The sequence below is a fragment of the Sinocyclocheilus grahami genome, unplaced genomic scaffold (assembly GCF_001515645.1).
Source record: "Sinocyclocheilus grahami isolate Dianchi unplaced genomic scaffold, SAMN03320097.WGS_v1.1 scaffold761.1, whole genome shotgun sequence".
In the NCBI taxonomy this organism is placed as follows: Eukaryota; Metazoa; Chordata; class Actinopteri; order Cypriniformes; family Cyprinidae; genus Sinocyclocheilus; species Sinocyclocheilus grahami.
Genome location: NW_015505940.1, coordinates 41,234 through 52,942, shown reverse-complemented (window position 1 = coordinate 52,942; position 11,709 = coordinate 41,234). Strand labels below are relative to the sequence as shown.

Below are 11,709 nucleotides of genomic sequence, written 5' to 3'. Positions count from 1 at the left end.
CAAATACACAAATCTGAATGGCTGTTTAAATCATTTAAACAGATTCAGAAACAGAAAGTAGCGCAGCTGCATTGTTTACAGGGTTTCCGGGGTAACGGCTGCATTTAAATGAATTATTATTATTATTATTATTATTTCTGCAGTTTAGCGCCATCTGCTGTCAGAGAATGAAAGTGTGCTTTCATCCAGAGTGCCTCTCACATGCTCCGCCGTGCGCTTCTCATCCGCGCTTGTTTACATCAGAGTGCGCACGCGTCTTTCACGCAGCATACAGCGGTGTTGTGCATTTTGACCAGTTGATGGGAAAAGTATTCTTAAAATGCATTCAAAATTCTAAATAATTTGTAATATATAATTATTCACGGTATTTAGAAGTGCCCACGATAACAATATCGTGCATATATATCGCAGTACCGAATACCGGCACAAGTCTAGTTTTGATACATGTTATTGTGTATTATTTTGTTTTATTGTGTTTTTTGCTTTTTGATGCGTTTTATAATGCTTTGATGTGCTACCAAGTTTTATTATGTTTTGATACGTCTTATTGTGTATTATTGTGGTTTGATGTGGGTTTTGTGCTTTATTGTGTTTTGACGCATGTTATGTTTTATTGTGTTTTCATGCATATTATTGTGTATTTTTGTGTTTTGAAATGTATTACTGTGCATTTAATTTTTTGTGGTTTGACCATAGACTGTATAAAAACATGGACGTAGTGTCCGTGACGTCACCCGTAGGTTTCCGAAGAGCGTTTTTGAAGCTCAAAGTGGGCAGAGGCGGCCGTTGCCATCTTGGCAGATCATCACCGCGCTCATTTTGTTTAAAATGAGCAAAAAGGCGGGAGCTGGTTGCTGAAGCCACGCCCACCTAGCTCAACGGTGGTGACAGCAGCGGCAATCCACCGCTGCTAATTATGCAGAACTTTAAGGCTTAATATAATTTAAACGGATGAGTTAAAAAAAATAATAATTTAAAAATTCACCCCCCTCACAGTTGTCATGAAGGGCAAAATCAGCAATATAGACCAAAATAATTTTTTGAACCAGGCTGTAAAGTTAGGCATTTTAACATGGGGAGTCTATGGGATTGACTCCCTTTTGCAGCCAGTCTCTAGCGGCCAGTTAACGAATTACGGTTTAAGTCACTTCCTTGTTGGCTTCACGAGAGAGAGCGAGAGGTTGCCGCTTGGGTTTGACACATTATTGTGTATTATTGTTTTATTGTGTTTTTATGTGTTTTTATTTCGATGCATGTTATTGTGTATTATTCTGTTTTCACAGCTGGCCAATCAGAGCACACCTCGCTTTTCAGACCGATGAGCTTTTGTAAAAATCGACGCATTTCAGAAAGACGGGGCATAGAGGAGAAACAATAATGTACAGTATGTGGAAAATAATGTGTTTTTTGAACCTTAAACCGCATAAACACACTGCATTACACCAAATACACAAAATAATGTTCTTTTTAGCTGCATCATATGACCACTTTAATACTCTCCTCCCATAAATTTTGCGTCTGAAAGGGAAATTCCTACAAATGCATATTCAATAAGGTCAGGCGCAAAAATATGGTGACAGCAGCGGCAATCCACCGCTGCTAATTATGCAGAACTTTAAGGCTTAATATAATTTAAACGGATGAGTTAAAAAAAATAATAATTTAAAAATTCACCCCCCTCACAGTTGTCATGAAGGGCAAAATCAGCAATATAGACCAAAATAATTTTTTGAACCAGGCTGTAAAGTTAGGCATTTTAACATGGGGAGTCTATGGGATTGACTCCCTTTTGCAGCCAGTCTCTAGCGGCCAGTTAACGAATTACGGTTTAAGTCACTTCCTTGTTGGCTTCACGAGAGAGAGCGAGAGGTTGCCGCTTGGGTTTGACACATTATTGTGTATTATTGTTTTATTGTGTTTTTATGTGTTTTTATTTCGATGCATGTTATTGTGTATTATTCTGTTTTCACAGCTGGCCAATCAGAGCACACCTCGCTTTTCAGACCGATGAGCTTTTGTAAAAATCGACGCATTTCAGAAAGACGGGGCATAGAGGAGAAACAATAATGTACAGTATGTGGAAAATAATGTGTTTTTTGAACCTTAAACCGCATAAACACACTGCATTACACCAAATACACAAAATAATGTTCTTTTTAGCTGCATCATATGACCACTTTAATACTCTCCTCCCATAAATTTTGCGTCTGAAAGGGAAATTCCTACAAATGCATATTCAATAAGGTCAGGCGCAAAAATAACTGTGTCCATGCCTTTTCAGCGCTAATTCTTCACTGCGCGTCTTTAGTCAAATCTGACAGTGCTATTTTAACGCCAAAAGATGGTTTGCGCAGGCGCAAGCTGTTAGTAAAACTGGCCCATATAGTGTAATTACTGTAATTTGACATGTTATAGTGCATTATTGTGTTATATTGTGTTTTAACTCATATTATTGTCTATTGTTTTGTTTTGAAATGTGTTATTGTGTTTTGTATTTTTTTTGTTTTGACATTATTGCATATTGTTGTTTTGTGTTTTAATGTATTTTCGTGTTTAAATGCATGTTTTGTGTATTACTGTGTTTTCACTTGTGTTACTGTTTATTGTGTTTTATTGTTTTAATGCATATACCTGTGTATTGTTGTGTTCTGAAATGTGATTTTTTTTTGTGTTTTATTGAATTTTGATTCATATTATCATGTATTATTGAACTTTGACATATATTATTGTGTACTATTGTGTTTTACTGTGTTTTGGCATGTTATTGTTTTGATGTGTTTTTGTGTTTTGATGATTGTGTTATGTCTTGTTGTGTAAATGAGTCTCACCTGTTTCTCCAGTTTCTGCTGTCTGAGGTTCAGACTGTCGTCCTCCAGCGTACTGAAACACAACAAACAACATTAAAAACCCATTAACACACACTTATACCATCCCATGTTGAGACTAGAGAATGAATGCTGCAGTGTGAGTGTTTTAACCACCATCAGTCATCTGTCAGTCATTGCATTGCTAGGCAACCGATTGACACCCAAATGAAAGAAAATCAATTTCTCACGTACACACATGATACATGACTGTGTGTCTAAAACTACATACACACCCACATAAACACTCACACCGCAGAGACCGGAGAAACATTTCAGATCTGCGTTAAACAAATAAATATGAAGCTTGTTTTTTTTGTTTAAAGCATCACAGCATACAATAGTGAGTTTGTTGTACCTGGTCATGGCGGCAGACGCGAAGCTGGAAGAACTGGAGGCTCTTTGTTTCCATGGCGATGACAGACGGAGAGAGAGGGGAGAGAAACACATGAGAGGAAGAGTCAGTGATGAAGATGACGAGTGAACACACACCTGAATGAATGTTTCATGCTCACGGAGGTAAGGTGACACACAAGCTGTCTGATGTGACACCTGTGTCACCGTGGTTAACAAACACACACACTAACAGATGCTCTCCAGTAAGAAAGAAAGAAAGAACATTAAAAACACACCTATTTCTTACATGAATTGAGTAAAACGAAGTTCATAATCTACAACAGAGCACAGCACCCTTCCAAAACACCAAACATTCACAAACATTTCAGTACAGGACGCAGCTTTATAAAAACTAAAATCAATCAAGTCTTTACAATAGCATTAAAAATTGATACAAGTTTACATTCCTGATTCTGTTCAATTTTATTTCTCCTACTCGTGCATGTTGCCATTTTACTTTTAACCAACACAAAATTTAACAAAAGACACTGTCTCTCTCATCTCCTCCAATATTTAACACCAAAAATAAAAGTCTGCGCTGAAAATTTTTCACCAAGCAATTCAAACTAATTAGAAAGAAAGAAAGAAAGATCAAATGGATGAAATTAAGCTATATCTATCAATCCATCCATCCATCTATCTATCCATTTGTACCAAATGTAATATTTTTAGGAATCAATTACAGGCAACAAAACATGTTTTCCCATCAATGTTTATCTCATTTAACCCTGCATCCATCCATCCATTACTTTACATTATCTTTCATTATAGAGGAATCAATATCCATATTTGGAAACAACAGCAGCGTCATTCAAGAACTGAAGCACTGTGAACTTAATGAGTGCAAACACACAACATAGCGACTGTCCTCATGTGAATCCAAACCACACACTCCTTTATATGAAACACAAACTTTCAACACTAAACCTCTGTTCTGTCTCTTGTGTGTGCGTGTACCTGTATGACCAGCGGCTGTAAGCGGGCTGAGAAGAGCTCTTCACCGTCTCCATGTCGTGTGTGTGTGTATGTGTGTCTGGGTTTGTGGCATCTCTACCTGTGCAGGTCATGAGGGAACACACACATGACAGCCGCAGGTGAGCCCTCAGGGCTGCTGCTGTTACTATGGCAACAACATCCCACAGACGCCCTTTGAAAAGCATGACGCTGCCGAGCGTTTGGTGTCACTCTGAAGTGTGAACTCTTCTCCAAGTGAAACCCGCCAGCCGAAAACTACACACACGACTGCAGAGCACAACTGCAGAAATGCATGTTTGACATCTGCAATATAGCATAATGTACAACTCTAATGTGGTTTTATTGTTTTCCTCAATAATTTTTTTAAACAGTCCTGACCTTCTCTAAACTGTAAGCGCAACTGTCACAATGGGACATCACATCTCCATTGCATGTATGCATAGTAACTAAAACATCTACAGTTTTTCTCGCTTTGGCTCAAATGAGAATTTTGTTTCTCAAAACAATACGCTCAGATTTCGGAACAATTTGTTTCTTTTTCCAGCTAGCTTTATATTTCTAATGCATTTTTGTGTTTTGGCACAAAAGTACATTTGTCACTTAAAAAACACTTAATGTTTAGTGAAATTATTTGGTAGTCTAAGGTGGGATGGGGATTCGGGAAGGGGGGGCAGATTTTTTTATAGGTTTAAAGGGGGGCGCGACCAAAAAAGTTTGAGAACCACTGGTCTAAATTTAACAGACAGTGTTTAGTGCAGTCCACATGTTTACATATGTTTATTACAGTGACTTTGAATGACCTGAAGTAGTGTGGTAAAGCAACAGATTTGTTTTTATATTTCTGCAATATACTTTAGTTTGTGTGATTTGTTACTGACTTTCATATTAATGTTTACACCAGGCTTATTTATCAGTGCTTTATGTATGTTGTCATAATTATTACATGCTTACAAGGTTGGAAGTTCAACAAATCAGTCAATATACTGTGATTGTAGTTGTTAAATAAAAAAGTAATTCATATAAATTCATGCATCACCTAATTTCATCGTAACATATAGGCCTGGCCTACAGAAAAGAACATTTATGTTTAATCTATCTAATAGTGTGTTGGTCATACTATACAATGATTTATACCTTGTCTTTGTTGAATAATACAGAACATAAAGTGCTTTAAAAAATAATTGCATATTAAATCGCAATATTCGTAAAAGAAAATTGCAATTAGATTATTTTCCAAAATCGTTCAGCCCTAAATAGAGTTGTGATGTCCCATAACACAGTTGACAATTGAACTTAAAGTTTGTTGTTTAAACAGTTTCAAAAAATAAGCCCAATCATTTGAGGAAAAACTGGAATTCATACCTCAGAATTGTGCAAATTGTAGAAAGATACTTACTTAAGAAATGTACTTGCCCTTTTGCACAAATGGGCCAAAATGTGCAATTTGCTTTAATTAATAAGAAATTCAAATCTGGTTTGAACAAGAAACTAATTGTTCAGAGATGTGAACACTGTTTTGAGAAAAACATTGAGGTGAATAGAAAAACTATTCAACTATTAATCAATCATTTTGCACCCTCTCTCTGAAATATTACTTTAAAAAGTTTTGCAGTGATCTCAAATGCCCACTTTTATGCATTAAATTCTACATATTTGTTATAAATTGTCATAAAACTATCAGACAAAATCTTTTTAGGAATAATAGTCACCATTTTACTTCCTCCTTTTTAATCTTGTTGTGTCCGGATGGAAGTGTCTGATTATCATGTGGACATCATTGACATGTAAATGTCCCCGTGTCAGAGTAAATAAGATGTATCTGCTGTTTAATTTCAATCAATGTTTTTTTTTTTTGGACTGAGGAGGAAGTTTTGAGGAAGTTCTTAAACTCTTATCTTAAAAAGAAGAAAATGTGTTACTTTAATGCTGTGAACAAGTAGTGAGAATATGCTCTAAAACCCAGACTGCTGTGTAAGTCGCTTTGGCAAGCAAATGTCTGTTATGTAAATTATTATGAATGTAAAGGCAAACCACAATCGTCTCATCTGCAGCGTGTCATTTCCTCTCACGGCTCTGATAATGATGCCAATCTCAGGCTGTGCTGTACTTCCACGTTCATCTAATGGCTACCGAACAGACCGTAAGTGTGCCATAATGACTCTCAGACTTATTCATCAGGTCTGCCAGTGGATAGACCATTTTCTGGCTTTGTGAATGAACTCCTTGAAAATGCACGCTGCGATATGTGAATCCAGGCCAGCTGCACTCATCAAAAGAGATCTAGGAGACACACATGTGCAAATAGACAAATAAACAGGCCAACATGCATGCAAACACACACACAGCAAGTCTAATGTATTCTGCGTCTCAGTGCTGTTGGTTATAACAGACCACAACAGTCGGGGTTCAGATGTAAAAACCATTTATTTTACCAATTTTCCCCAAAATTAAAGCTTTCAAGACAGATCCAACATGAGCTTTGAGAAATGTGAAAATATACAGTGAATGGGTGCCGTCAGAATGAGAGCTGATAAAAACATCACAATAATCCACAAGTAATCCACACCACTCCAGTCCATCAGTTAATGTTTTGTGAAGCCAAAAGAAACAAATCCATTATTAAGACATTTTTAACTTTAAACTGTCGCTTCTGGCCAAAATATGAATCCATAATTCATAATAACGCTTCCTCCAGTGTTCAAAAAGTCAATTTCCTGTTGTCCTCTCATATCAAAACCCAGTCACATATTTGTTCAGAGCTGTTTTGGCTTGTAAACGGTGCTTGATCTGTGCAGATTTCTCTCCTGATTCAGACCAGCAACTTTTTCACTGGAGAAAGCGTTATTATGGATTATGGACTCAAATTTTAGCCAGAAACAACAAGTTTGAAATTAAATCACGGATTTGTTTCTTACAAACACACAGCTTTTGCCTTCTCAAGATGTTAACTGATGGACTGGAGTGCTTGTGGATTATTGTGATGTATGAATCCATAATTCATAATAACGCTTCCTCCAGTGTTCAAAAAGTCAATTTCCTGTTGTCCTCTCATATCAAAACCCAGTCACATATTTGTTTAGAGCTGTGTTGGCTTGTAAACGGTGCTTGATCTGTGCAGATTTCTCTCCTGATTCAGACCAGCAACTTTTTCACTGGAGAAAGCGTTATTATGGATTATGGACTCAAATTTTAGCCAGAAACAACAAGTTTGAAATTAAATCACGGATTTGTTTCTTACAAACACACAGCTTTTGCCTTCTCAAGATGTTAACTGATGGACTGGAGTGCTTGTGGATTATTGTGATGTTTTTATCAGCTGTTTGGACTCTCATTCTGACGGCACCCATTCACTGCAGAGCATCCATTGCTGAGCAAGTGATGCAATGCTGAATTTCTCTAAATCTGATGAAGAAACAAACTCATCCTAATCTTGGATGGCCTGAGAGTGAGACATTTTTAGCAAATTTCCATTTTTGGACGAACTATTCCTTTAATCTTGATCAATCTTCAATCCTAATCTTGAATCTTAATCAAATCCACCAATTACAGAAGTCATAGTAACCATAGAAACAGGAATCACAGCAGAAAAACGTTGTGCAATGATCGCCCACTCCAATGAAGCAATGCAAATGATGTAATGGTTTCAGTCTCCTTACACTCTCAAACAACTTATATCTTTGAATGCTTTTCATTTTTGTGCTTACAATCTATAAGTTATAGTTTCATATTGTACTGTCATTTCTGATTACATATTAAGCAGATGAGCAGTTCATTACCTCTAAAAATATATATATATTTAACCTTTATCTTTAAAATAGATTTTGCTTTGAATCAATGTTGTGGCTTATCTCAAAGCTGGCTGCTTTGAGAGAATGTAAACATTTAAAAAGCCACTGTTGCACTCTATTTGCTCAGAAACTCAAAGGACACAAGAAAACTGCAAACAAGAGGACCAGATCAGATAAAACAACCTCATCAGATCACAACACAAGAAACAATCCAGAATCCAGATGAAATTAGGAGTCAAACGCAAGGCAGAAGCCAAAATAGAAGCTGGTTCATCATTATCAGAGATGTGACTTTAAGAAAACTGTGTCAACTCTTCTCAGAAGAAGGCTGAAAGTTAAACAAATGCTGCAGATAAATCCAAACCGAATTCCAGCTCAGGCACCGTGGGAGGGAAGGAGTGCGGTTCTGATAGGAAGAAGCCCAGGTCGTGTCTGGAGGACAAAACTTACACAAAGAAACTGAGAGCAGATGTTGAAAATGATCTTAGTCCTGCAACACACTCGGCTCAGGACAGAGTCAAGGACGGCCAGAGATTCCAGCTGCATCGCATCCTCACAGCTGTCATCAACAACACTCTGCTAAACGATTATAACGAGAGACTGTCTAATTAATCACTCCATATGAGCAGCATCAACAGCAGAAGAGTAAAGGACTACACTGAAGAACAAAAACTGGTGTACGACTGACTTTGAAACAACTTTCACTTAAAAATTGCTAGTAAATTTCACAATCTAGAAAATGTAAAAAGAAAAGTATTTTTGGCAGTGCAGAGAATTTGTCTAATAGAACAAAACTAGGCACTCTTAGAAAAAATAAATCATCATCTTCAAAATAATAAGTATATATTCAATAAAAAGTATAAATATATAATCAATATAATAACAATTTTAAAAATGCAATAAAAAATAACAATGTTATAAAATTGAATAAAATAAATAGATTTGATTAAATTATCAGTTCATGCTAACATATTTCATTTTTTATACTATTGACAGAACATTTTTCTACATTCATAAACATGTGAATTGGTCATTTCACCTATATAATCAAAAGAAAATAAAGTGAGTAGTTTGCGTTTATGTTATAAGTGAAAATATTTAAAGGGGTCATCGGATGTCCATTTTCCACAAGTTGATATGATTCTTTAGGGTCTTGATGAAAATTCTGTAACATAGTTTGGTTAAACTTTCTCAATGGTAGTGTAAAACAACACCGTTTGTACCCCGTCAAAAACAGCTCTGTTTACAGCACGCTGTTTTATTGCATTCCGCTTTAAATGCAAATGAGCTCTGCTCGCCCCGCCCCTCTCTTCTGAGCCGCTCTGAGAGACGGTAAACTTTAGCCGCATTCATCGTGAAACTTGCTAATTAGCACATTATTAGGAAAGGCGATTTGTAAAGATTCATTATAAAACCTTATACTCACTTCTTCTGTAGATGAGGCTGGATCACGAATGATTCGCGCGAACATAGACGCATTTATGTAGATCGGGATCGGTGCATTTCCTTCAGAAACAAACGAAATCCACTGCGAGTTCAGCGGCTCAGACGTCGGGAGTAAATGACGACTGCTATGTTCATTATTACATCCAACAACAGAACACCTCAATCGCTTGTTAGGAGTCATTCTTGTCTACATCTGCTCCGGCGGTGAAACAATGGCGGACTGATGACAGTCACTCAGGGGCGGAGCTAAGGTAAGACGCCAGTCCAGTCTGTGCTGAAACGCTACTGTCAATCAAACTATCGTGGGAGGGGCCTGTCTTTGTGATGTCACACAGACAGGCATCTGAGATCGGCTCGATTTGAGAAAGGGGTAAAGATTTAACCAGATAAAAAAAAAACACAGAGTGGATTTGTATCATTATAGGGTGGTTGTGTACACACACTGCCAACACACATTTCAGTTCAAACAGCTTGTAAAAGTGCGTGTCGCATCCGATGACCCGTTTAAGTTAACACCTTTAATAAAAATGTAATATATTAATACTTTGCTAACATCAATATCACGTTGTTTACTTATGGTTGTCCAAACCTAATCCTAAAATGAATGCGAATTCCTGAGGATAAAACTAATAGATAAGCAGTACAGTCTGTCACTTTGTGATATTATTTGTATAACATTTAAGCAATTTTCCCCCTCGAATTGTAACGATTCTAAAATATGATGTAAAACTTGGACACACTGCATATTATTATTATTATTTTTAAATCTGCTAAAATGTAAAGGAATTGCAACAAATACCTGATCAGTGCATAAATACTCCCCTAAATTATTTTGGCATTGCAACAATAAGAAAGCGGGCTTAACTGTTATGAAAACAAGGTTTTGAAGAAACTCAGTGTAAACTGAAAATATATGTAAAAGTCCAGTTTTCTGCGGCTATGTTATGACGTCATATCCAGACGGTAATTACGTACAAATTACGTCACATGACCACGTGACGGCAATTCGATGACATGAATATCCTGCATTAGTAACAATTACGCATTCTCTCATTTGAGTGACTGTTGATGAATTACAGCCTGTTGCACTGCTTGATCAAAGATTTTCCCATTCATAAAGATCAATTCAGCCCCGAGGCGTTTGCTGTGATTTACAGATGCTTTGCTGATCATCATATTTATTAATTTAGCACTATAATGTCGATCATACAGCGATATTTCCATGTTTCCCCCCGCTATCATCCTCCAGCTAGCCGCTGCTCCACCGTTACACGCTGACTGCGTTCTTTCACACCCTCCTGCTTCATTTTCACCTCGTTTCTGTTCGTAATTCAGCTGTTTGATAGTGATTTGTGTGTTTCTGCAGAGTCTGCGTGCGTTGTTTTGTGTTTTTAGCTTGGGCTGTTGTCACAGCACGCGCGGAGCGCAACAGGACCCACCGAAAAGACACAGCAAAGTTACGAAAGACACGAATGTAACACACAAGCACAAGCACAAGCACCCAGTGCTCCCCAAACGGACGTCGCTTTTGGATCATTTCTAAGAATCGTGTTTCCATCGGTGTCTTACCTGCTGTAGTAACTCATGTTTATCCGCCGTTGCTATGGATTCCTCCGATGCTGCCGCGTCGCGTGCGTCCCCGTGCGCAAAACCCGCAGCAGGCGCATGCGCACACGGTTACGCGTCAAATGACGTTTCTTCCTCAAGGGGGCGCGTGATGCTCAGAAAATCCATTCCTCCACATACGCTAAAAAAATATATACTTTCAAAATCGATTGGTATTTCATTTCATACAAATGGAAATCCCCCTCTGAAATCTCTATAAAATCGTCTAAAATAATCCCCTCATCATAAACGACTGTGATTGGTCCATCTTGGAAATGCGCAGTGAAAAGTAACACACATCATGTTCATTCTCTCTGAACAAGATTACACTGGAGTAATGACACTAACAGAATATCCACTGAAGATGTCAAATAAATCGTTAAAGTGGGAGAATTGTTTTTATACCCATTTTATGATCATTAAAGTTCATTTTCTTTCCAGCTCACGCTGTATGATTGGTCAAGTGTTGCCAAGTCAAATAAAATCCCCGATTTAGTGTCGTTCTGTCTGTCCCACACACACAGTTATAAAGCAAGCTAGATATGACAGATGTCACACGTACCTTCAATGAACAATAAAAAAAAATAAAAATAAAAATTTTAATTAATAAAAAAAAAAAAAAAAATTTTATGAAA

General features: G+C 37.2%; 1 protein-coding gene across 1 annotated transcript in view; it reads right to left on the bottom strand.

Moving 5' to 3' along the window:
* LOC107561224 (tubby-related protein 3-like) overlaps positions 1–11,127 on the bottom strand; it is a 21,733-nt gene extending 10,606 nt beyond the window's left edge. The window contains exons 1-3 of the mRNA XM_016245610.1: positions 11,039–11,127; positions 3,223–3,264; positions 2,748–2,880 (exon numbers count right to left, since the gene is read on the bottom strand). Of these exons, the coding sequence (XP_016101096.1) occupies positions 2,748–2,880; positions 3,223–3,264; positions 11,039–11,055 (192 nt within the window). The 5' untranslated portion in view covers positions 11,056–11,127. The remainder of the gene's footprint in view (positions 1–2,747; positions 2,881–3,222; positions 3,265–11,038) is intronic.
* Between the last annotated feature and the right edge of the window lie 582 nt (positions 11,128–11,709).